The following is a 27402-nucleotide window of genomic DNA, read 5'->3' on the forward strand; positions in this document are numbered from 1 at the left end:
GTAGCGCGCTCCGCCCGGCCGGGGAAGGGCGGGGCCTCGGAGTACCGAAGGGAGGCACATCCGGGACCCTTGGCCATCCGGGCGCTGGGCGGAGCGGTGGGAGGGGCGGGGCCAGGGGAGGGGCGGGGCTCGCGGCGACCTGGACCTGGAGCTGTCCTCGCCCTTTCGGGCCGCCGCCTCGCCCCGGCGCTGCGCAGCACTTCTTTTGGCGCTCCGGGTCCTGAGGTGTCGGCTTCCAGGCACAGGTGGGTGGCTGCAGGCGTGATGCGGGGCGGGGAACCCGGCTTTGTGCAGTTGGAGCGCTCCTGGGCACTCGGGGTCTGGCCGGTGCGCACTCGCTTCCACCGGCATCCCCGCGGCAGAGGCCAGGCAGAGCCTCCACAGCCTCTGCTCCCGCGCCCGCCCGCCCGCCTGCCGGGGAGCAGGACCGATTTCGCATCAGAACGTTTTGGGCCTGGCCCGGTTGCTCCGGAGGGTGGAGTCTTGGGGAACCCAGGGCGACACTGCTGCTTGCAAAGCTCCTGGCGGGCGGGCGTGCCAAGGCCCCTTTTCACTCTTTCTCCCCCTCCTCCTGCGGCTTTGGCACAGGGACGTGGTCTCCGGTACGAGTTTGGGAAGGAAATTTGTAGGAAGCTTCGGAAGACCGAAACCGAATTTATCCTAGAGGAATAATAAACAGGAAGGGAGAAAGATTTGTCCTAAAAGTCCAAGGGATAAGAGATTCATGTATGGAGATTCAGTGCTTTAGGGGAAAATGCGCTTCCCCCGCCCCTTACTATAGTGCATTACTTTAAAACACTTAAAATGGTTCTCATTAATTAAAACGAAAAAAAATGGCTATTTCCAATTAATACGTCTCATTCATCAGACTCCTACAGAGTCCTGTAGCAGTCAGGATGATTTTAAGAGTATATTTACCCATTTTTTTTAAAAAGCATATTTCAAAGAAGGCTTTTGGCGTCCAGGGTTTGGGGGAACACTATTCAGAGCATTTACCATGGTGACATCTTATCCCAGTTCCTCAATACTTTTTTATTGTATTACACTTGACGCACTTATTTTCATTACCTTTGTGTGTGGTTATACCCATTTGAACTTGTGACCCTAGATTTTGTAATGTAGTATAAACTCATAACTGTGAATGAGCCGTAATGTAGTTTCCATTTTAAAAGAAACTACATATTTGCGTGACTTTTCAGAGTTAAAAAGAAAGTTAGGTTTTTCAAATAACATGATTAAGAGATATTAATTTAATAGGAAAATACAGGAATCTATATTAGTAATGGTAAAAGCACATATTGTAGCTCAGATGAGTTTGAAGTAGAAGTGATATTACACAGGTATCATGCTATTATGTATATATTTTACATTCTAAACTAAGAAGAGAATGGACAGTATGTAGATAGTACATCAGTGCTTGACGCTATGGCTAAGATCAAGTGGAAAACACTCAAAATGTCTCTTTTCTAACAGTTAATGGCCCTAAAATGTTTAATTTATAGAGATTTAATAAAACTTCAGCTAGTATAAGTTTGTGAGAATGTGCTTAAAGGGGTCAGGACAACTCAAGAACTTACTGTATTGTTGACTATACAGTGCTTTTACAAAGGAGTAGACTTTGGTTTGTCTCACTGCCCAGCTGCCTTCCAACCCCTGGACTGGAGCTCAAGCTTTTAAGAAAGGGGACACTGACAGTTGAAGAAATTATACTGTTAGTTAATGGGTATCTAGAAGCTGTCTTAGGGCTCAGGTTGAGTCCCTTCATTAGTGTTACTAAGAGCACTCGGCATATTCGAAGAGATTTTGAAACTGTCAAGAACCATTGTATCACCATGTCATATAACATTGCCAATTTTAAAGGAATGTGTATTTCAGCACTTAGTAACAAAAAGGAGAATAAATAGCTTGAAATAAACTACCAGTTGATTTTCTGTATTTAATTTTTTTATCCTTATCTAGATATATAAAGAAGTAAAGAAGTTCTATAGGTGACCTAGTCACCAGCAGGGCAAGATGCAGTTCCAAGATGCCCTCTCTGTAGCCTGAAGGACTTCTCTCCAGGAACCTCCACTCAGGTGTTCCTGGGACCCTAACTTATCTTGCAGGAGACAGTTTCCAGATGAGTCAGTCTGAATCCATGCTGGTTCTCTAACTTCATAGGCATCATAGCTGTGTAGGACTGCTAGTCGCTTCACCTCTCCTCTGGTATCATAGTGCTCAGGGTGGAGTCTTTCAGGTCAGATCCAGTTTGGGCCTTCTTGATCATGTGACTTCAGCATACATGGTATTCTAAACTGTCCTTGAATACTGTCTCCTAGATTAAAGGCATGTTTGTCTTCCAGCTGGATCACACAGACCTAGGAGGCCTTTGGATGTGATCTCTTGCTAGAGCAGCCGTGTTCTAGATTAAAATTTCTCTACATTTCACAGCAGCATTTGCTGAAGATGCTGTCTTTTCTCCAGTGTATGTTTTTGACATCTTTGTCCACTATTAGATGGCTGTAATTACTCATATTCATATTTAGGTGTGTTTTGTGCTGGTACTTTTGTTGTTGTTATTACTATGCTCTGTAATATATCTTATATCTTGAAGTCTCAAATGGTAAGCCCTTCAACATGTTCTTTTTGTTCAGGAAGACAGGTGAGAATGTGGGCATTAACAAAGATTCTTTTGGGTTTTATAGTAGTAACTGTATAGATTATTGTTGTAGCTTTTAAACTTTTATTTCTCAGAAGACATAATTTATAATTTGATTTAAAGATTAAGTAAATGAAGTTTAAAATTACATAAAATAACCTGGTTTGCTCATTTCTTTTAAGAAATTTCTTTCGTAAATAAAATTGTGGAGTGATTGATGAGACATGTTCAGTTTTATGGATGAGAATTGAGTACTTGTAAGTTTAAAATCAAAGATTATAAATGTGTAAGGTGTGTGCCTTGACCTTAATGATTGGCTATCAGCTGTTTTAATACTCTTGATTTAGGTAGGTCTTAGCAAGCGAAGTATGGTTCTTTGTTTTGGTCAGTGGTAAAAGCTCTTGACTCAATGACAGTGAGAGACATAAGCCAGGTTCACAGGTTGGTGGACTCCCTTCCTTTTTCATGTCTCTAGTTTTTCTTTCAGTGTCTTTCTAACATGCCCCCGTGTGCTCCACTGTTTTATGTTGTACTCTGGGAAGTGTAGTGAGAGAAGTATATGAAAAGCTAAGCAGTTTATGAGCACGTCCTTATGGTTGTGTCTGATAAAATTAGCAAAAGGAAGAGTCCGTTGGTAATACATATTATTCCTTGTGTCAAACGTTAAATTACAACAAATTGAAGCTTATTTTGTTTACAGTTCTAGAACTAAGCAGTACCTTATTCTATAAAATAGAATGAATAGTCTCACTGCACATTAGCAAAGCAGGGATCTCTGAAGGTGAGGAGAAAATAATAGAAAACAACTGCCTGATTAGCATCAGTTACTTTTTTATAAGAATTAATAAATTAGTAGGGACTTCCTTGTTGACTCAGATAGACTAGTCATTCCTTTTTTCAGAAAGGAAAAAAAATGGTAGTTTCTTAAAATTTCAGTTTGATCCTATAGCATCTAGCACATCATCACACAGTGTAATCCGTAGGTTTTGGTTGGTCTAGTCTGTTGAAGACTAGTGCAGGCTGCAGAATGAGATAACGCCCTCTCATAACACTGTATTTACATTTAAAGTAGGAGAAGCGAGTTTAGTAACAGACACCTGTAATCTCAGTACATGGAAGGCCAAACAAAGCAAGAGGATGTGTATACAAGGCCAACCTGGTCAGTAAGAACACAGGAAAACTTAGGAGAGAGATACTGTTCTCTGCAGACGATTGTGTCCAGTTCTTATTACTTTACCTTTTCTTCTTGATTGTATTTCCTACATATAATACATTTATTATTTTGTTGGCAGAATTTATAAAGAATTTAAAAAATTGTTTGCAATAAATTTTTCATCTTGCACATTGAGGCTTTTTCAGAAGAAATTAATTATAGAAAAGAAAATCTATAGTGCATAATTCTTAAGCAAATATTCAGAAAATCAATTTTGATGATATTTAGTTTTGCTTTACTGTGTGGTAGATGTGGAAGAAAGATTTTAACATGATAAAACCCAAGTCTTGCTCTCCCAGAAATGGTGAGATAAATACACTAGGGTTGAATAGCAAAAGGAGGAGATCTATGTTAATGTTTGCACTCAGATCATTAAATCCCACCATTTGAACTTTTGGAGAGGAAAGCAGTAGAATAATGTATTGTTAAATATCGTTTCTGTTACTCTGCTAACAAATGTGAATAAATAGGAGTAAACAGGCTGAAGAACCATCACAATTGTTTTGTAAAAGCTAAGAAGAGGCTAGTAATGGCCAGGTGATGGTGGTACATGCTTTTAATCCCAGCACTCAGGAGCTAGAGGCAGGGGGAATCTCTGAGTTCGAGGCCAATTCCAGGACAGCCAGGGCTACACAGAGAAGCCCTGACTCAGGGGAGGGGGAAAGAAGAGATAATGGTTAATGGTAAATACACTGTAAAGATCAAATGGGAAGGAGTTGTGAGTTAAGGTGGGAGTTGCTGAAAATGTTCTCAGGGCTTTCCTTGGTTTGTTTTGTGAACCGACTAGGGGATAAGATAAATAGCAGAGGATTTAAGCACCACGATTTCAGCCTATCTTCTCTAACTATAAACCCTTCCCTAATCCCTCACGTCATTTTCTCTGAGATGACAAAAGGCTAATCCTACCCTATCCTAACATAAATAGCCTTACAAGTTTTATTTGAAATGTTGACTCTGGTATTTCCAACACACTTTTGAATCACTGTCCCCAGTTAGTCACATTCGGAATGGCAGAGTCCCCAGTGTTCTCATTCACATGACCCTATAGTGTTGTTTGCTGTGTGATTCCCCAGTTCCCTAAGTATCTGGATTCTGTACCGACCATTTTCTGCCAAATGGGAATTTTTTCATTTCTCATCTCTCTGAGATCTCTTTCTTTGCGTATCTGTCACCCTCAAGGAGAAGGCAATGTCTCACTTTTGCCATCCATGGACCAATTTCAAACTCAGTGCTCTAACCTTTTCTGTTTCTTTTAGAAGCCTCTCGTGCTCAGTTGTGCCCTTTCTCCATTGCTGCCCATTCTCCAGGTTGAAAACTAACCTTGGCACCATATCCCCCAAAACAAGAAAATTTTCTTCTTGGTCTCATCTTTTGTCTTACCTTCCTTCAAAGCTTACAGCTTCTGGAAGGAGAGCAGATCTGTGGAGTTGCCTCCTCACTGCATAGCCTCCATTCTCACTGTGATCAGCCTTCTTCTGTCACTCTGTGCACTTGGATCTGCTAGTTTCTCCTATTGTCTGAGCCATTGCAATAGTCATTTCCCATCATTCTGTTTGCATTATGATCTCCAAGTATTTGACATTACCAACAATTATTTCCCTGAAACCTTCTTCCCTGTAGTCCCTTTTGAGGGCAAATGTCGGAACAGTGACTAGAAATGCACAGTTCTTTAGGGGGCTGATGTTTCTTAGTGTTGGCTATAGCTGCTCCCTTTTTGTCTTTGTTTGGACCTCAGATACCACACTGACCTACTTGATTAATTGGGCATAATATACTGTACCTTAAAAATTAGTTGTTATAACATTTTACTGAGAAAAACTTGCTGGGTTCAAAAGATTTTTAAATTAAATAGATTCATAACATTTTCAATAAGCAGAGATTTTTTTTTTATTGTTCACCTTTATAAAATTGTATTGCCTCTACTTAATTATAGTAACATTTTGCTGTTGTGACAGTTTTCTCAAAGGACAAAGAACATGGACGAATCTGCAAGCCAGTTGCAGCCACTGAATGAGAATCAGGTAGCCAACTCTGAGGGCGGATATGTATGGCAGGTCACCGACATGAATCGGCTGCACCGCTTCTTGTGTTTCGGTTCTGAAGGTGGCACCTACTATATCAAAGAACAGAAGCTGGGCCTTGAAAATGCTGAAGCCTTAATTAGATTGATTGAAGATGGCAGAGGATGCGAAGTGATACAGGAAATCAAGTCATTTAGTCAGGAAGGCAGGACTGCAAAACAAGAGCCTTTGCTGTTTGCACTTGCCATTTGTTCCCAGTGTTCGGACATAAACACCAAACAAGCCGCATTTAAAGCTGTTCCTGAAGTATGTCGCATCCCAACGCATCTCTTCACTTTTATCCAGTTCAAGAAAGATCTGAAGGAAAGCATGAAGTGTGGTATGTGGGGTCGTGCGCTCCGGAAGGCCGTTGCAGACTGGTATAATGAAAAAGGTGGCATGGCCATAGCCCTGGCAGTCACAAAGTATAAACAGAGAAATGGCTGGTCTCACAAAGATCTCTTAAGACTGTCACATCTTAAACCATCCAGTGAAGGTAAGCATAAGTTTGTCCTAATGGGTAGTAAGACACAGGTGATTAGTAAATAGCAAAATTTTGCTTGATTTTCTAGAATTAACTTTCTCTCACAAAACATAATGCTGTTTATCTAATCAATACATATTTAAAGCCAGCCTGAAACTAAACACCTGACATAGATAATCGAGATTGATAATCAAAATTTGAACATGCTGATTTTATACTTCCAGTTATTAATGCTTATGTTTTAATTTCCTAAGAAAGATTAGTGATTACTATATCTGCAACTAACTTTTCAAGTCCCTTCCCACAGGCACTTTCATACATTGATATCCCAACTGTCTAGTTCAGCATAGCCTTCACGATTCATGACAGCAGATTCTAGCAAGAGAAGGAAAAAAATAGCAGTCCAGTTTTGCTGGGTGCCACCTGCTCTGTGGAGAGCGTATGCTTTCTAAAACCTGAACCTTGCCTGTGCTGCACTCACATAGTCACTCCGTGAGTACTCGACATAATGGGTCACATTCTACCATATAGACTGTTGACTTGTCAGTGCGTCATGATTCTTCATCATTGGTGGCCGGATTACCTGGAGCAAGTGCTTAGTTTCCTGCTAGCTTTAAATATATCTGAACAAATTAGTCAACATGATGTTTTGTGAATGAAAGTGGCTTTCAGGTGGCTGCCCAGTGTGGGTGCTGTGACCTAAACTCCGGTCCTCTGTAAGAGCGTCAATTGCTCTTAACCACTGAGCCATCTCTCCAGCCACCCCCTCAGTTTATTCTTTAAAAAAACCTATTTCTATCCTAAAATCATTTTTTTTTTAATGTGTGGGGGTTTTTTCTTAAACATACAATGTTTATTTTTAAATCTGACCCAATATACAGTGGACATTATTTTACTCTGTGTCTTACTGAATGGTAGTAGAAAGCAACCGCTTAAGTATAGAAAGACCCCTGACTGCTAGTGATAATGAACAGATTAGTTTCTAAATGAGAGATACTGTCTGGGCTTTCTCTTCATGCTCTATAAAGTGAGGACTAGTAGATGTTCCCTAAACTTACTTCCACGTGAAATTTCCAATCTAAGTTGCTGAGAGCAAAGCTCACACTAAAATTTTGTTGATAACAGCAACGTCATAGATGATCCCTAGGCTACTTTTGGGAAAAGAAATTTAAACCAGCTCTAAACAACTGAGTAAGTAATATGTTAATGTGTTAACTAAAAAAAAAAAAAATTGCACATTTATAACAGACAAAATAATTCAAAGAAAGTAAAGTTCTTTTAATCAGGTATTATGTACTTGTGGGCTTAAGGAATTTTTATTGGAAAAACAACATTTTTAGGAAAGATTTTCACATGAAGCATGTAATTATTATTTGTCTTAAATCTATAAGATAGCAAGAGATACAATACTGTAGAAATTCTTGCATGTCAGTACTAACTTCTGATTGAATTATCTAAATTAGAGTTTAAAAATACCACATAGGCTGGCTCAGTCAGAATTAAAAGATGTTTCATTTTGGCCTTTAAAAATATTTTAAGGAAAAAAATAAGTTTTTGTTGATATATTAAAAAAATTAGAAAACTTCATATAAAAGAGAAAAATCTACATTCTGATCTGCCTTCATATGTGCTCCTCATGGTGATAGGGTTGAACCCAAGGCCTCATATATGGTAAGCAAGTACTCTATAAAGCACTGAGCTATGTCCCCAACCCTTTTATTATTTTTTTATCATTCATTAATTCATTTGAACTTCCAAGAGTAGACCTAAGATATACATCTGTGAGGTTAATTCTTTATCACTGAGCTGTATCTTCCACCCTCTCAAGTGTTTATTCTGAAGCAAGGTCTTAATAAATTGTCCAGGCTGGCCTTGAACTCAGATCCTCATGCCCCAGACTCAGCTGGAATTAGTGGCCTGGGCCCCATACCTGACTCAAGACCTATCTTGAAGGTACTTTTCTTTTTTATCTTTTTTTTTTTTTTTTTTTTTTTTTTTTTTTTTTTTTTTTTTTTTTTTGGTAGCACTGAACCATGCTCTCTGGCCACCAAGATCCTAGTAGCTTTTTGATCTCCATGGCCTGTTTCTCTATTTTACCTGCCTCTCTCTTAGTGAACATCTGACCTTGTTAATCTCCACACCCTTTATAGATTTGGAGATTAAGAGGTAGAATAAAGATGCTTCCTATTAAAGTGGTTTAGACTAAGAATGAGCTCAAATTTGAATTCTCTACTTCTCATCCTGTCTTTCATTAGTATGTAGTTTGTAGTCTGTGGCTTGTTGATTGTCTGTAGTTTTTTTTAATCCATTCCTGTTGTCTGTCCTAAAAAAGGGCTTTGCTCTGTATTTGTTGAACAGTACAGAACCATGGTCTGGGAAAGGAGGGATACTTTTCTGTAAAAATCTTTTAACAAAGTTTACAAGAAAAGTTTCTTTACTCACCCACACTGACCAAAGTAGCTCTCAAAAACAAGCACAGGTGCTATCAACCTATCCGGTGTTGCTTCCAATCTTTTTTGGCATAATTGTTGTTTTAAGTTGCTTTTAACCTGTGTAGTTACTACAACACATATAATTATGTTAGCCTGGGTCAAGGGCATGAAAGAATACATTCTTTAAGATTTAGCTTAGAGGCTAGGGAGATGGCTCAGAGGTTAAGAGCAGTGGCTGCTCTTGGAAAGGTCCTGAGTTCAATTCCCAACAACCACATGGTGGTTCACAACCATCTATAATGAGATCTGGTGCCCTTTTCTGTCCTGTAGACATACATGCAGGGAGAACACTGTATATATAATAAATAAATAAATCTTTAAAACTTAAAAAATTATTTAAAAAAAAAAAAGATTTAGTTTAGATTGCAAAAGCTGATTACAGGGAAATCCAAGGCTTAGTAAGTTTAGTTACATTGTTTTCTTATGGCAGGGTTGAACTTAAAGCTAAGTACACAGGACAGCAGGTTGGATACATAGTTTTAAACAATCAGAAGGCATATTAACTTTGTTTCAAGGTCTGACAAAAGTTCAGTCTCTTCAAAGGCAAAAGGTGTTTTCAGCAAAAAATAATACCGTAAGCAGACGATAGGCTAAAACATGGATTTCCTCACTCCAAACCTCCTTTTTTATGGTTTTTTGTTTCTTTCTTTCTTTCTTTTAAGCTTGAAGGTGTCAGATCCATTGGAATTGGTGGTACCGACAGTTGTGAGCTGTCATGTGGGTGCAGGGAATTGAATCTGAGTCCTTTTGAAGAGCAGACAGTACTCTTAACCACTGAGCCATCTCTCCAGCCCCCAAACCTCTTTTTAATATTAAAAAAAAAAAAAACATTGTAAAAGAAATGCACAAGTTATTTTCCTTTTTTTAATTATTGGGTTTCTAATAATTTCTGGTGTTAAACAATTTAATTTAAGGCTTTCTCTACTTAGTCACTAGCTGTTCATAAATCTGTATTCAGAAGCATAGGACAAATCAGTATAATAGTCATTGGAATAGATGGGTATTCTAAATGAGGTTATGCAACTGAAATAGACACCATCTACAAAGTTTCTAGTATCAGTATCTCAAAAGTGCTTTTGTAACAGTAGCTTAAACTAGTGACGGATTCCCCACCACCACACATTTACATAGTAATGGTATGTTAAAAAACTAATGAACAAAAAATTCACTTCATTTGCCTAAATGTGTTTGTTATGTGACAGAATATAACATTCCACTTTACGGGAGTCAGCTCCTATCTGTTTAGTTAAGCTGATCATGATGCGTTCTCGGGAAACCTGTTCTATTTTCATTAACTCTGCTTGCCTTTTCAATTCTTTATCTTGTTAAAGGACTTGCTATCGTGACCAAATATATCACAAAGGGCTGGAAAGAAGTTCATGAACAATATAAAGAAAAAGCACTCTCTGTGGAGACTGAAAAGCTATTAAAGTATCTAGAGGCCGTGGAGAAAGTAAAGCGAACAAAAGATGAGCTGGAAGTCATTCATTTAATTGAAGAGCATCAGTTAGTTAGGGAGCATCTGCTGACCAATCACCTGAAGTCTAAAGAGGTGAGTAACTTCATTTAAAAAAGAGAAACCTCAGATTCCAGACTCTGGGTTCAGTTTCAAACCCTACCAAAACAAGACAAGGGGCCAGAGACATGGCTTCTAGTTTATAACACTTGATGAACAGGCAAGAGGACCAACTGGCATTGTGGGGTGGGAAGACAGAAATGGATCCCCCAGAGCAGGGTGACTAGCAAGACTAGCCAAATCACATGTCAAGGAATTCTGGGTGTGACTGAGAGATCCTGTCTCAAAAAGAAAAGTAAGGAGTTAGTAAGGGAGATTTACACACACACAAAGCTATCTTGAAAATTATCAGTTTCTTATTTAATAAGCTTTTGGTCAATTGATTTTACTCTGGAAGTACCTTAAATCCTAAGTAAAAGCTTTACAGAATTATTGCTAATGTGTTACACTGATTCATTTGCCCTTAGTTCTTTACACTTCTAGCTATGCTATTTCCCTTCTGTTGTTCTTTTTCTTTCCCCTGTAGGTATGGAAGGCTTTGTTACAAGAAATGCCCCTTACTGCACTACTGAGGAATCTGGGGAAGATGACTGCTAACTCAGTGCTTGAGCCAGGAAATTCTGAAGTATCTTTAGTATGTGAAAAGCTATGCAATGAAAAGCTGCTCAAAAAGGTATGTGTGACCCATGCCTTGGTTACCGATAAGCTGAGTTAGCTCTCAGGAAGCCTAAGACTTTTCTCATGACAAGTTACATTTTAATTCTTAAATCTGAGTTTAATATTTGTTCTTTTATTGTGTTTTTAGTAATATAAAACCCTGAAGACTCATAATTGTTATTTGTACTTGAACTTGGCAACTACCTTCAGTCTGTCTTGTTTGCAGGCTCGCATACATCCATTTCATGTTTTAACTGCATTAGAAACCTACCGAGCGGGCCATGGGCTCAGAGGAAAACTGAAATGGAATCCAGATAAAGAAATTTTACAAGCATTGGATGCTGCTTTTTATAAAACATTTAAGGTAATAGTTTTGTTTGTTTTATTAAAAAGGACTCAGGAGCTAATATATTTTGTAAAAACATATTTTAGCAGTTATATTACTAGTTTAGCCATTTTAAAAAATATATCCATTGTTTTTCCATAATTGATAAGAAAGGGGTTACAAAATTGACATTTATGAGTAATCCTTGTTACACCGAGTGGCAGCTACCTATCCCAAGATCATTTTAATTTAATTATTTCAAAGTCATATTGATAAATTACCGAATTTGAGAACTGGCATTTCTGTGAATTCCTTCAACTTAGTACTCTTTTTCAGTTTTGTTGTTAGTTGGGAGTTATGTCTTAAAAATCAGATTTTCAAAATGGAAATCAAGCTATAAGTTAAAATTTTTTATTTCAATATTTTCTAGATACACCACAAAAATCTAACATCCAAAGTAACAAATTAAAAAGATTATACATAATCACCAGGTGACATTTATGCCTGATGTTTAAAGACATTTCAACATAGAGCACCTGTAAGTAATCTCAGTCAGCAAAGTGACAGCTCCAGATGACAGTATCAGTTGATACAGAAAAAGCATTTAGCAAAATTTAATATTAAAAGTCAAAATAAAAACCAAGAAACCACTTAATAATAGAACTTCCTTGGTGGCTACTTTTTCCACTTCAGTGCCAGAAAGTATAAAGAGTTATGCTAACTATATAAGAAAAAAGCCTCACTTAGCATGCTCATTAGCCTGTGTAGAAAACCCTAAGGAACTAAGACAAGTGAAGAGGATAGGGCAATTTGAAGCAATCCACAGATTTCAAAATCCCAATGACAGGCTGGAGAGATGGCTCAGAAGTAAAGAGTACTTACTGTCTGCTTTTCTAAAGTTTCTGAGTTCAATTCTCAGTAAGGACATGGTGGCTTATAACCATCTATAGTGAGATTTGGTGCCCTCTTCTGGTGTATAAGCATACATGCAGGCAAAGTACTATATACATAATAAGTAAATAAATAAATAAATAAATAAATGAATGAATGAATGAATGAATGAATGAATGAATGAATGAATAAATAAATAAATCTAAAACACACATACAACAAAAGAAATCCCAATGGCATATTTTTCGGAAAACTAAAAATCCATATAAAATTCCAGGTGACTCCCAATAACCAAAACCATCTTGAAGAGCAAATTTGCAGGACTCATGCCTCTGGATTTCACAACTCAGCCAGGATGTAACAATAGCCAAAGCACCAAGCTGTTATAAGGACAGACATGACAACCAAAGGAATAAAACAGAGTCTGGAAACAAACTTACACATGTGGGCAGTTGGTGCTGAAGGGTTATAGAATGAGTTAATTCAGAAAGGACAGTATTCAACAAATTGTGCTGTAAAACTCCACATTTACATGCAAAAAGTGCAAGGTAGATCTTTATCTTACAGCATATACAAAAAATATTTCAAAAGAGATCAATGACCTAAATTTAAGAGCTAAAAGTAAAAAGAATAATAAAGCACAGATGACAACAACTAAATTAATTAAACTTCAAATTTTGAAATGTAACATAGCTTGCCAGTGGTGGGACACTCCTTTAATCCCAATACTAGGAGGCAGAGGCAGGCAGATCCCGGAGTTTGAGGCCAGCCTGATCTACACAGTGAGTTCTAGTATAGCCAAGATTATACAAAGAAACCCTGTCTTAAAAAATAGAAATAAAAATTGAAACATGAACATCACACAGTGTTAGAAGAAAGTGGAAAAAGCTTACATAGTAGGAGAAAATATTTGCAGATTATGTATCTGAAAAAAGTTTAATATCCATAGCATAAAAAGTTCTGAAGTTCAATAGTACAAGTACAAGCCAGTTTATAAATGGACAAAGTATTTGAATAGATAGTTTTTCAGAATTATATAATGAACAATAAGTACATGAAGACACTCGATATGATTAGCCAGATCAAAAGCACAAACGAGATGCTAATTTGTACCTAATTGAATAGTGTTAGCAAAAAAATTAACAAGTATTGGGAAGGTGGAAAAATTGGAAGCCTTGTGTATTACCCTTGTGTAATAATGTAAAATGTTGCAGCCTGTTAAAATCAGGATCAAACTGTCAAGAATGGAGTGCCTAGTATACTGCACATGTCTATAAATCCCCACATTGGGCATGGTGGGAGAGGCTAAAGCAGCTGGCTCACCAGAAGTTCAGAGTCCAATTTGGGCTACATAGTGAGTGTGAAGCCAGTCAGGCTTCATAACAGCATGGTGCTTCAAAGAACAAGCATACAAACAACAACAACAACAAAGTAAAATACCAAACTGCTAAGTGTGGGGACAGACACCTTTACTCTGATACCGTGGAGAATTCGGCCTCTGTATGTGCCCCAGAAAAATAAAAGGAAGTACTTGACCTTGTTCTTGTACACTAATGTCCATTCCAACATGATTCACAGTAGCCAAAGGTTCCCAGGAATGTTCTGTGACTGCATTTTGTCAAGTGCACACACTATCGTGGCAGAAAACGGCCTAGAAGGTGCAAGACTCTTCAGGGTGAATATGTAGGCTCGAGGTTGCTGCTTAGGTGGGTGAAGTCTATGATGAGACAATGAGAGAGTCTAGAAATAAAGGCAGTGCTTATATGCTGTGGATAGACCTGATGCTGCTGAGTTATAATCTTAAAAATGGCTGAAGAGTAGATGTTATTTCTCTTTTACCACAGTTTTTAAAAAAAAAAAAAAAACCTTAGAAGTTCCCATTTTACTTCATTGAGAAAAGATTGTTAAAACTAGTACCCTAACTTCTTTAAGTAAAATTAAATGGATTACATCGTTATTTTATTTTACCAGTTAATGAGAGCTAGAATTTTAAAAGTAATAGTCATTTAACTTACATAAAACAGACAAACAAAAAAAAAAAAAAAAAAAAACAGCCCTTTCTTCTGGGAGCCTTTGGAATGAAAGATAAAGAAATAGGATTTTTTTTTTTCAATCTAATCTGCTTACACTCTCTTTGACTTTTTCATGACTACTTTATTTTCTTTTCTTTTTAGACGGTTGAGCCAACTGGGAAGCGTTTTTTGCTGGCTGTTGATGTCAGTGCCTCTATGAACCAGAGAGTTTTGGGTAGTGTACTCAATGCTAGTACGGTTGCTGCTGCAATGTGCATGGTGAGACCTCCTAAAACAATGCAGTGTTCCCACCTCCTAAAATGTGTGTAAAGTAAAACTATCAAGGTAAACGTCATCAAGAATTAGTTTTGCCGGGCATGGTGGTACACGCCTTTAATCTCAGCACTTGGGAAGCAGAGGCAGGAAGATCTTGGGAGTCTGAGGCCAGCCTGGTCTGCAGAGCCAGTTCCAAGACAGCCAGAGCTATACAGAGAAACCTTGATTTGAAAATAAAAAAGAAGAAAGAAGAAAGGAAGAAGAAGAATTAAAATTAGTTTTTGACTTATTTAGCCATTTCAGTTGTGACATTTATTGTTTTATAACCTAAAGGCAAGTTTTTAATGCAGTGTTAATTATACTGAAAAGGCATGTGTAAGGAATGGTCAAAACAGAGCTGCCAACTTCTTTTTTTAGCTGCCAACTTTTACAGCAAGATTAAATGTTACTAGTATTTGCAAAAATAGGTGACAGGTAGAACAAAGCATGGGTAAAAACTCAAGAAGGGAGTACTGGGCCTTAGGGAGGTTCAGTTCTCACCCATGGTCCCATCACCACATAGCAAGGTGGTGCTTCTTCACTTCATGCCTTTATTCCCAATTTAGTAAAATAATTAGTGTGTTTCTATTTGTTTGCCTGAGAGAGTGCTGCAGATAACTGTTTCTCAGAGATTTTCTGAGCCATGTTATTGGTTAGTTTTCATTTATTGATTGCACTGGCCCTGGGGAGGAGCCCCTCAAGGCTAACTTATAGGAGTCATATTGTCCTTCCACCATGTGGATTCCAGGATTGAATTCAGATTGTCTGGCAGCAAGCATCTTTGTCCACTGAGCTATCTCACCAGTCCATAAACAATGCTTCGACTATATTCTGAAACACAAAAATACAGTTTGAGATTAATAAGTACCATAGTGTTTCTTTCCGAGATAAAGTTGTATAAACCTTTAGGAGACTAATTATTTCAGTGTGCTGAAAATTGTTACTATTGTGTTTTACAGGTGGTCACACGAACAGAAAAAGATTCTTCAGTAGTTGCTTTTGCATGTGATATGGTACCATTTCCTGTGACTACAGACATGACCTTACAGCAGGTTCTAACGGCTATGAATAAAGTAAGATACTGTTTTATCACCATGTCCTGTAATTTTGTACGTGGGGCATGCAAAGTATCTGTAGAAAGGAATTGTTCTCACTTCTTATAGCAAGTACAATGAAAACATATGTGTACAGATGTGGTGAGACCTTGATATTGGTTTTGCATAAAAGGGGGCTCTAAGAATTGGTTTTTATGTGTCATTTCAGACATCTGATGATATCATCTGAACATAAGGTGATTTTATTTTACTGCTATTCCTTCTCTTTTTTCCGAGATAGGTCCCAGCAGGCAGCACCGATTGCTCTCTTCCAATGATCTGGGCCCAGAAGACAGGCACAGCTGCTGATGTCTTCATTGTATTCACTGATAATGAGACCTTTGCTGGGCAGGTGCATCCTGCTGTTGCCCTGAGGGAGTACCGAAAGGTAAACCGCAAACCTATCCATAACTGTACCACTCCAGACAATACTCCATTGGCTTTGAGGACATTGACTTCATTTGTGTAGGAAAGCCAGTGTTAGGTGGGCTCAGCAGTACCTGGAATAAAAAAGTAGGGACTATACATACATCTATCACCTAATTCCAGTGCTAAATATTAATATTAGGCCTTTGCCAGCAGTTTTTGCATATTTGACCTCAACTATAATTTTTAATGATACACTGCATTCCTTGAAAAATTATCATTTGTTAGTTTAACTAAAGAACTACATCAAGTTACAGCAAGCTTTTCAGTCTGTATTCTAAACTATGTGGATGTCTGTTCTGACCATCCTCCCCTCTCCCTTGGCTTTGTCAGATGACAGAAATGTTCTATTACTATTCTGTCCAGTATGGTAGACACTAGTCTCTAGGCTGTTGAGTATAAACAGGTGGCTCATGTGATTAGAAGTGTAAGCAGAACTTGCTATGGAGAACAGTGGTTCTCACACCATTATTTTCCTACCAACTTTAGTGTTGTTTGGTATTCAGGTCAAAAATTCAAATCACAGACCCCATCAGACATCTTCTGAGTCAGACCCTGTGGGTAGGGTTCAGATTTCCCATGAATGCTTACTTTTGAGTGTCATAAAGGAGGAAGTAGAATTTGTACTAAAAGCAGTCTGTATATTAGTCCTGAGTCTCTTCTGCTAACTGTGCATTGAACAAATTAGTTAACTGACAAATATCATGGTAGGCAATGCTACATGCCTTTTAGGGTTAGTATCGTCTCAAAAACAGATTGGTCATTAGAATTGGATGCGGTAGCTTTATCATATAACCCTAACATTCAAGACTCTGAGGCAGAGCTGTAGAGAGATGGCTCAGTGGCTAAGCGCACACACTGCACTTGAAGAGGGCCCGAGTTCATTTCCCAGCACTTAGGACGGGTGGCTCACAACTGCCTCTAACTCCAGGCCAGGAGACCTGATGCATCTAGCCTCTGCATCACCTGCATTCCTGTGTGTTCAAGTATACGTACTCACACACACACACTAAACATAAAATCTTCACACAGGCACGGTTGCAAATGGCTGTAATTTTAGCACTCAAGGAAGCAGAGATAGGCAGAGAGAGTCCAGGACAGCCAAGACTACACAGGAAAACCTTCTCCCGAGGAACTAGATAGATAGATGATAGATAGACTCTTTTTTTTTTTTAAGATTTATTTATTATTTATACAACTTTCTGCCTGCACACCAGATCTTACTAGATGGTTATGAGCCACCATCTGGTTGCTAGGGATTGAACTTGGGACCTTTGGAAGAACAGCAATTGTTCTTAACCTCTGAGCCATCTCTCCAGCCCAGATACATAGAATCTTTAAACAAAGAGGCTGAAGTAAGAGGATCAGTGGCTTGAGGCCAACCTAAGATACATAAGGAATTTAAGACTAGCCTGGACTACATAAATATAGTGAGACCTTGTCACAACAAATAAATAAGAAAAATGGGCTGGAGATATAGCTACGTTGGTAGAGTAGTTGTTTACCTTACATGAATTCCTAGGTTCACTCCCCAGCACTGCATAAAACTAGGCATGATGGTACATACCTATAATCTTAGCATTTGGAAGGCAGGGACAGAAGGATCAGAAGTTCAGGTCATCCTGAGCTACATACCAAGTTTGGGGCCAGCCTGGGCTACATAAAATCCTGTCTCAAGGAAAGTTTATCAAAACAAAAACATTAAGCATATTTTAATAGGTTTATTACAGTGTGCCTTCATTGCTTGTTTTCTTTAATATTTAATTTTTGTGATCTTGAATACATGTAGAGACTGGTAATGTAAATTCAATGGTAGAGAGCTTATCTAGCATACTCAAGGTCCTGGTATGCTCCATAGTACAAAGGAAGGGTAGGAAGAAGAAAGAGAAGCATAGATGGGAGGTAGAGCCGAAAGTCAGGGCAACAAGGGGACAGAATTATAGTCCTGAAAAGCACTATCTAATGTATATATCAAAACTGTAAGCTGGACTTGGTGGTACACATCTGTAATCTCAACATTTGGTAGGGGGAACCGTGGTTCTGAGTTCTAGCCTTAATTTTGAAGGATTTTTGTTTCGGTTGGTTTTTGGTTTTTTGAGACAGGATTTCTCTGTTTTAGCCTTGGCTATCCTGGAACTCTATAGACCAGGCTGGCCTCAACTCACAGAGATCTACCTGCCTCTGCCTCCTGAGTGCTAGGATTAAAGGCATTCACTACCACCATCCGGCTCTTGTTTTTCTTTCGTATAATTTTTATGTATTTACTTTCCCCTGTATTTTCTCTACAGAAAATGGAAATTCCTGCTAAGCTGATTGTCTGTGGGATGACATCAAACGGCTTTGCCATTGCAGACCCAGACGATAGAGGCATGTTGGATGTGTGCGGTTTCGATACCGCAGCTCTGGATGTGATTCGAAATTTCACGCTGGACGTCATTTAACCCTGAGTACCAGATGACCTGAGAAATCCACCGCTGCTGAATCTCACCAAAAACTCAGAGCTGCTTCCCAGCTAAAAGCAGTAGTGAGAAATGTCAGCAGTGTGTGCATGATGGAAATGTACTTCGCCAAGAACAGGAAAAGAGGGAAGGAAGGAAAAACATGTTGAGTCCAAAGGTGCGGGGACTCAGCCAGCTCTTGAGAAGTCTTCGGGACACTGTCGCTTTCTCTGTAGAGACCTTCTTCTTAATAGACTGTAAAGTAGTCATGTTTTACTCTGCTGAATCACACGTTTGTACTTAAAGGTGAGATACAAAAGTGTAAGTAGACTCACATCATGTCGCTTGTTTGAGAAGTACTTGTTTTCTTAAACGTTTTCATTGGAAAAGGACAGTTTTGATAATGTCCAAATACTCTGAAGTGCACTAGACCATGTGACTGTGATGGAAATAAACCTCATGACGTAAATTTTTATACCAAGAGGTTTAAAAAAAAAAAAAAAAGACATTTGGTTAAACTAAATTATGAATAAATTTTACAAATTCAGAGTTTTCTAAGATCATATGAACAACACCTTTCTTATTCAATGAAATAGTTGCTTTATTTCAGGTGTTTTATTTGTACTTGTTAGAATTTGTTACTTTTTGGTCAAAACATGATTGAAATTCCTAAGGGACTTGTGAGTTTCTGTAAGCTAAGGAATTTGCGTTGTAACCTTGTATTTACTGCCATAAGTAGAGACTTACTGAATGATTCCCTTGAGCAACAATAGTGTCTCATGTACTTACGCTTTCCTGAGTGTTTCACATATTTAAGTTCCCATCCATAATCCTATAGTGTAACAATTAAACTCAACTGTAAAGACAAAGCTTTTCCACACCCCTATAATACCTTTAACTATTTTTTATATTTTTCTAATATGTTTGTCTTAGTTCTTTCTATTTTTGCCCACCATTCATTTTATGTCTAATTTCTTTTTTTGATAGAGTATAAAAATAATAAAGCAAGCAAGATCCTTCAAGTTCAAAGGCAACTTTAGAGTAGACATATCAACCAATCAGTCTATGTAGGAAAATTTCAAATATGTTTTGTAAAAATTAAACTTCTTTCCACCATACTAACATACATTCTTTTCTTGAGCAATTCCATGTTTTCACTGTGAAGCTTAGCATGAAAGTGGCCTATTGAAACACCAGTAGCTTGATTTTTCTCCTGGTTGTGTAATAGTATTTAAGGTAGGATATACTAAAACGTTAATTTTTATGCATCATTCTTTAAATATTAAAGGTTTATTGAGGACTTACAAAGCCCTTCTAAGACTATTAAGTGTAGGTGACATAACCTTACAAGTGTATAGGGGTTGAAATGTTGTATTTGAGAAGAAAGGGACTGTGTGCTAATGTGAGGATTTGTGTACATATTTTCTTCTATTTCCTAAGAAATGTAGGCTCTAAGAATAAGAAAATGTTCCCTTCAGATTTGACATATTAGTGAGGTTTGATATGTAGCCATTTTTTTAAGACACTAACAATTTTTCAGTGTTATTAACAAACATAGTACCCTCTTCTACTCTAAACACCATTGTTTCTGATGCTGTTCTGGTTTTAGCCACTGTCACATGTAGAATTTCACATCTTAACTAATTCTGATACATTAAAGTTTCATATTCAATTGAATTTAAGGTTAAAAACCCTAATAATTACATGAGAGCTATTGAATTCTTTAAACCTAGGATCTAAGTTTAAAATGATCTAGATTATTTTGAAATTTACATGGAATATTATATAAAAGCCTGTTTCTTTTACTTCTCTGTTACTTACCTACTGCTTTTAGACAAGCAGAGTATGCCCAGGAGCTAATACTTAATCCGTCAGAGAAATGAGATTAGAGGTGACCCTTCTGCAGTATTTAAGTAGGCCTGATTAAACAGATTAGGATTGAAGACAGAAATCGAATGTGGTGGCACAAGCCTTTAGTCCTAGTACTGGAAAGGCAGACACAAGTAGATCTCTAAATTAGAAACCAGCCTGGTCTACAGAGGGATTTCCAAGCCAGTCAGGGCTACATAAGTGACCTAAAAAAAAAAGTGTTAAGAAAGAAAGAAAAAAGGTAAACAAAAGCAGACTCCACAGAAAGTAATTTTATCTTCAAATCACAAAACTTCAGAATGGAAAGAAACCTTAGAATTTTCTTTATTTGGTTGATAGAAAGCAACCAGTCTGGTTATTTTTTTTTATTTTATTTTATTTTATTTTATTTTATTTTATTTTATTATGTTTGAGACAGAGTCTCCCTACATTATCCTGACTCTCCTGGAGCTCACTATGTAGACCAGGCTGGCCTTGAACTGTACTGCAGTTAAAGCTTGTGCCACTATGCCCAGCAGAAAGCTCTGCCTCTCTCGTCACCATTCTGGCTTTCCCTTTCTCATATATGGGAGCCCAATGATTTAGTAAGAGGTACAATAGAATTGTAGAAGACTTTTACATAATTTAGACATTAGGAATTGATGATATGCATGATTACTTTAGGAACTTGTGAACATGTATGATTTTTTTTTTTAAATTTGGAGTAATTCTCAAACACAGTTACGTCTCTACAGCCTCTGTTGCTATGTAATATAGCCCCATAGAAAGGCTTTACCTCATTAAGCACAGGGTACACTCAAGTGGTAAACAAGTTTTATTTTCCAAATTACCACTAGGGTTACTCTTCAGTAAATGGTATGGAAAATATTGCTTTAAAATACAATCTTGAGAAAAATAAACTTTATTTCCTAGATACTCTGTAAATATTTCCAGGTTTTAGTTATTTGTAAAACAAAACACTAATCTTTTCATCTTACTGGTTTTTGATTAGTGGAGAGTTCACTTATCAAAACTGTTACTTAGTAATTGTTTACAGAGTATGTTAGAGAGGAATATGCTAGTGAGTAGAATGTACTGCACTCTTCCAAACCTCTTGTTTTCTTTCATGTGCTGTGTCATTACAGACGACCAGTTTAGCATACCTGATAAAGTTTTGCTCTCCTACAAATTAACATATCTAATTCTTAGATCATGGTAGCCTAACATTTACTTAAAATTGAAACTGGAAAGGAGGCCTTTCAATACAGGTTCAAACTTTGGGTTTAATTATAAACACCAGATGTCACTTTTCTCTGATAAAAAGAAAAAAGAAATATATTCCAAAAAAGAATGAAAGCAAAGCTCATAGTCTAATCTCTTTGAATAACAACAGGTCTGCAACTGACAAAATACCATTAGCAGGTCTTACTTTGCAAAAAAATAAAATTATATATATATATATATATATACACACACATGTATATCATAGTGTAAATTTGAGACTATAATGATTGGAAAACATTCTGAGAAGCACAGTAAAAGAACATCTAAGCAGGAAATGAGGGCTAAACCATTGTAATTTCTTGTGACCTAAACATATTGTCACAGGGGGGACAAGATGTCTTAGTGGGTAAAGGCACCTGCCACCTAGCCTGAATAATTGTGTTCAGTCACTGGACCCCACATAGTAGAAGGAAAGAACCAGCTCTTGCAAGTTGTCCTCTAATCTCCACATACTTGCCATTGCACATGTGTGTGTGTGTGTGTGTGTGTGTGTGTGTGTGTGTGTGTGTGTAAAAGTAAAAAAAAAATAAGACACTGCAATGGATTTGGTGGCTGTGCGGTGTGCTTACAGTAAAGGTAACTCAAAATGAAAAATCTACTCTTGGATTACATTGGTTTTGCTAAGGTACAAACTGTCCTCTTGGAGAAGTGTCATACAGCCGTAAGGAAGGATCAGAAAAGACGATAGGTCCTTATGTGAAATGAGCCAGGGTTAACTCTGAATGAATTTGCTTTGTTTTTCTGATACTTGCTCCCTAATCTCTTTTATTTCATGAAAGATTACTTAACCCCCGTTTTTCTTTTTTGCAAGTCTTCTTCATGCTTTTGCTTTTTTCCAGTTTGATCCAATTGGATAATAAATGCATGACCCAAAAAAAAAAATCAACCACATTCAGGTTTGGGGAAAATCTCTTGCAGATTGTTTTTCATTGTATGTAAATTTAAAAGAAAACATTTTTCAGGGTTGGAGAGATGGCCCAGTGGTTAAGAGCACTGGCTGATCTTTCAGAGGACCCAGATTCAGTTATAGCACCTACATGGCAGCTCACAACTGACTGTAACTCCAGTTGTGGGCATCCTATACCATCACACAGACATATATGATATATGTGAAGGCAAAACCAATGCATATAAAATATTTTAAAAATCATATAAAAAAGAACATTTTTAAAAATAATTAAAGTAATACCTGGGTTGATACATTCTCTCCCTAAGTCATATTCTAGATATTCCAGAAATTTTATGGCCATTCAGTAAGATCAGTTATTCAGAATTTGTTTGTAATTAATTGATAAATATTGAAAAGTATATACTATATAGGCAGTCTAATAATTGACAGTGATCATACATCCTTTGAGTTCCACAGTTACACTCCTAGTTTACAAAGTCCTTCAGCCGAGTGTCCACGCACACATACATCTACACTGAGCTTATGATATAGGAGGCCTATAATGACAGTATTCACATTCGGTATCTTATTATTAACTTTGCATTTTTGAAAAAATTCACTATGAACTTTAAGATTAATTCTAAAGTATTTTTCACGTAGAAAACTAAAAATGTAGCTAAGTATGCTATAGATGGCAGTTTTCCTAAACCCTAAAAATAACAAGATCTATTAGAAAAACGGAAAGGAAGAATAGCACGATTCTGTTCCTGAAATTGTGATTATTCCCAGTAAGCATTTGTAAATATAATAAAGATATACAAAAGATACCTCTGGTCCTACAGAGATATTTTTGCCTTTCTACTTTATCCCTGCCTTTAATCATCTTAACTTTGTGAACATAATGAACTTTAATTTTAAAATGTTTGAACTTCTTTACCTATATGTTAGCAGAATCTGGATTTGAAAAAAAAAAAAAAACTAAATTATCTTCAATTTCTGCTGGTTTCATTTTACTGTATACTTGGATTATTAATATAATGGGTTAACAAAAATGAATGGGTTAACATTCTGTTACTGTGTGTAAGTAGTGAATTATATCGGTGAAAATATTATACTGAAACTTGTGTCTAAGTGATTTCTTAGGTTTTGTTTGAAGTGTAAACTTGAGTCCCATTATGACCAAATTAGATATAAAAATAGATAGTGAATACTAATGAAGAACTGTCCTTATTGCACTGTTCTAAATATAGAGTATATATTTGGTATGGTTAGTGAAATAGCTTTTATAATATATTTGAGTTATAATCTTTCTTTTGTTTTGGTTTTCGAGATAGGGTTTCTCTGTGTATCCCTGGCTATCCTGGAACCTGCTGGCCTCCCAAGTGCTGGGATTAAAGGCCTGCACCTCCACCACCCAGCTTCTTCTTATTACAAACTTAATAGTGAAGAATTCTCCAAAGGAATGAGGTTTATGGCATTGTATTTGAAAGATCTGGAACAAAAGTGTTAATGAGCTGTTTCTAAACTATCCATTTGTTTTATTACAATTACATTCATGTCCATAATTGGCCAATTGATGGGTCTTTCAGGTATCCAGAATAATGTCTGCATGGAATAAATTACGGTTATATAAGAGCCTTAAAGTGGAAAAAAATTACTCTTTTGACTGCCTTAACATACGACTAACTCTCCTTTCCAGACTTACTAGTTTCTTTAGGGTCTGTTAATTAAGTAATGCCTTAATAGTGTTCTAATGTTTCTGAAGAATAGAGCTTACAGGGTCTTCTACAGCATTTAATGTTACATAATGAATGGAAATTTAACTGTTAGGAATTAAAACTGATTGCACACAATCTGGCTATGCTGATGTATTATAAACAGATGACTGTAACATCAGTATATTTTACGGTTGCTTCAGGTTTTTATTGTTTTGTATAACCAGTTATCCAGAAGCTGGACTTCCTGGCCATAACAACCTCCAAGGACCATGTTGCATATTTAACACTAAATGAAAAGTACAGTTGTACAGTTCCAAAAAGAACTGCTTTTTAAGGGAATTTTTTTTGAGACAAAAGGTAAATATTTTGGCTCAAGTCTATGAGCAAACTCACTTAGAGAAGTGAATATAGTATTAAAACATTGAGACTCTTGCAATAAAAATATCAGGCCAGTGACTTGTTTCATTGCATTCACATTTTGCATTCATTTTGCCTTTCAAAGCAGGAATATGTTAAGAAACTGAAAGAATGCTTTAAATTGTCACGCTGGTGCTTAAAGATTAATTAAGCTTGATATATAACTAACTAGCTTATTTCCAAGGTAAAGAACCTGGAGAGGACAAACGGGCCTTTCCTAGGATTTGTGATTAACTGATACTGTCAAGTCTTCCAAGTTTTCAATGTAAATAATGTGTAACAATGTAACATTGCTGTTTTCTAATGGGGAATGGATGAATGCTTCAGTTATTACATTTATCTCATGATAAAAGTTTTCACCAGTACTGAGAAAACTTGACTCTCTTTCTAACCTTGCAAAATAACCTACTGCATACAAGTTGATGGTTTCTTAACTGAAATGCTTGGGACACCTGAAATGCTTGGGGCCACAACTATTTTAAGGTTCTTTTTTCAGATTTTTGCAATTATTTGCAGATGCATAACACAATACCTGGACTCTTCTGTGTATCTCATATATATCATGTGAAAGAAAATTTGTTTTTGTTTTTGTTTTTTAATGCACTTGCATTTGACTGACTTGGCAATAGATCTGCAATGGAACTTTCCATGTGACGTTATATGAGCACTCTCAAGTTTCCAGCTCTGGAGCTTTCTGAAACTCTGTGTTTTCAAATGATGGATGCTTTACCTGTCGCGTCATGCAGATGTGGAGAGAGTGGGCGCTACACCAACTGCCACCACTTTGTAGAGATTGATTGGTGTGCCAAATAAATTTTATCCATATCTAAGAACTGCCTTTTTATCTCTTTAAAAAGCATGAATTTGGGCTGGAGAGATGCCTCAGAGGTTAAGAACACTGGCTGTTCATCCAAAGGTCCTGAGTTCAATTCCCAGCAACCACATGATGGCTCATAACCATCTATAGTGAGTTCTGGTACGTAGCCCTACATGTAAACAGAATGCTATATAAGTAATAAGTAAATCTTTAAAAACAGCATGCATTTTGAGGTTATGCCTTACATGTAAAACACTGAAGCATTCTGTTATAAAAGATAAAAAATTAGCTTTCCATGATTAATGTCCTTTTAATGTCTCTAGATGCATATGCATAAGGTATATAAAGTTGGGCATTCTTTTCCAGCCAAGCTCCATCACAGGATGAAGAAAATTTGATTTTAATCAAAGTGCGGATGTTTTTTACCTTTAGAGTGTGTTTGGGTGTAGGGGTTCAGGGGTTGTGCATGCTATAGTATATGATGTAGGTTCATTCCTCCACCTTGGGTTCCAGGCTTCCCACACAGGTCTTTAGGCTTGGCACAAATGCCTTAACCTTCGGAATCTTGGGTTTTGCTTTAGTTCCTAGTACCCTTTTTATGGCCATATGGTATGGGAAAGAGAGTATGAATCAGTGTTAATAGACAACCTGTCATGGTGGTACATACTACTTCCAGGAACCAGTATTCCAGCGCCCAGGAACCCATGGGTTAAAATCAGGTTTAAGGTCAAAATGGGCAACAGAGCAGGACTCTCTCAAAACAGAAAGCAACATTGTAGCCTGGAGTCTTCTTTTTCCCTAACATCTTGGCTAGGGAGGTGAGGAACTTAGAAAATCCTGAGTGGTCAAGAAGGAAATCACGCTGTGATTCAGAGGAGCCTCTGCCTACTGAGTCACAGGGATTTGTACATTGCATTCCCGTGCGCTAATAAAGTACCAGTTAAGAAGTTCACTTATATTTTAAAAATATGAATCTGTAGTCCTGTCCTGGTCTCCCCATAAGCAAGCAGCATAAAGGTTTCAAAATAAAGTTCTGTGTTGGCCCAGATTGTTGCCTTTAGGGCAGCTGCTGTCTTCAGTGCTTGCTTAGTCTCTGGAAATAAATCTACCCTGCTCCTACATTTGTATATATTCCCCTCCAGTGGCCACAACTGTGAACAGCAGCTTAGTCAATCATCTGTGAATGTGTTGGTATCAGAGATCGAACCAGGAACCCTGCACATGCTGGGTGCTGTTTCTCTAAGCACCATAACCCCCAAAAGAGAAAGAAAAAAAAAATATATATATATAATATTATTATATTTATATAATATATATTATTATATATAATATATACTATATATATTATATATATAATCCTTTAGGCTGAGAGATAGCTCAGTGGGTAAAATGTACTTATCACACAGCCTGACAACTAGAGTTCTATCCCAGGAACCCATACTACGGTGGAAGGAGAGAACTGACTCCATAAAGCTGCTCTGATCTCCACATGCATGCATGCCACATGCAGCCCGTCTCCCATCCTCCAAACACACACACACATCTGGTATGTATGTGTGTTTCTAAGTTGAATCTAGCATTTCTTTAAATTATGTGAGAGGCTAAGTGAGAGTGAGCCCACACATGTTCGAGTCAAGAACAACTTTCAGGAGTCCTTTCTCTCCTTCCACGGTGGGTCCCAGGGACTGAACTCAGATCATCTGGCTTGCCTGGCAAGCATTTTTACCCTACTCACACAGCCATCTCGAATGCATCATTTTAAATGTTCAGAGCGGTGAAGACTTCTTGTTACTGTCTTGAGTCTTTTTGCAAAGACCACAAGGCCTAGATGTAGTCAGAGCCCTTCATTTCTTTCACCTCTTAGCATC

General features: G+C 37.4%; 1 protein-coding gene across 2 annotated transcripts; it reads left to right on the forward strand.

Annotated features, from left to right (window-relative positions):
- Positions 1-138: 138 nt before the first annotated feature.
- Positions 139-25537, forward strand: Ro60 (Ro60, Y RNA binding protein). Of its 2 annotated transcripts, XR_008722089.1 has the most exons (10): positions 139-245; positions 5807-6407; positions 10219-10439; positions 10930-11076; positions 11287-11424; positions 14451-14567; positions 15563-15676; positions 15939-16085; positions 18412-18867; positions 23917-25537. XR_008722089.1 is itself a non-coding variant. In XM_055624494.1 (9 exons), the coding sequence occupies exons 2-9, from the start codon at positions 5828-5830 to the stop codon at positions 18562-18564; spliced, it is 1617 nt and encodes a 538-aa protein (XP_055480469.1). In that variant the 5' UTR covers positions 139-245; positions 5807-5827; the 3' UTR covers positions 18565-23596. The 2 variants fall into 2 exon arrangements, 1 of the variants encoding a protein (XP_055480469.1); XM_055624494.1 differs by lacking the exon at positions 23917-25537 and having other exon boundaries at positions 18412-23596.
- The last annotated feature ends 1865 nt before the right edge of the window (positions 25538-27402 follow it).

This window comes from Psammomys obesus, unplaced genomic scaffold (assembly GCF_907164565.1).
Source record: "Psammomys obesus unplaced genomic scaffold, mPsaObe1.curated_primary_1811, whole genome shotgun sequence".
In the NCBI taxonomy this organism is placed as follows: Eukaryota; Metazoa; Chordata; class Mammalia; order Rodentia; family Muridae; genus Psammomys; species Psammomys obesus.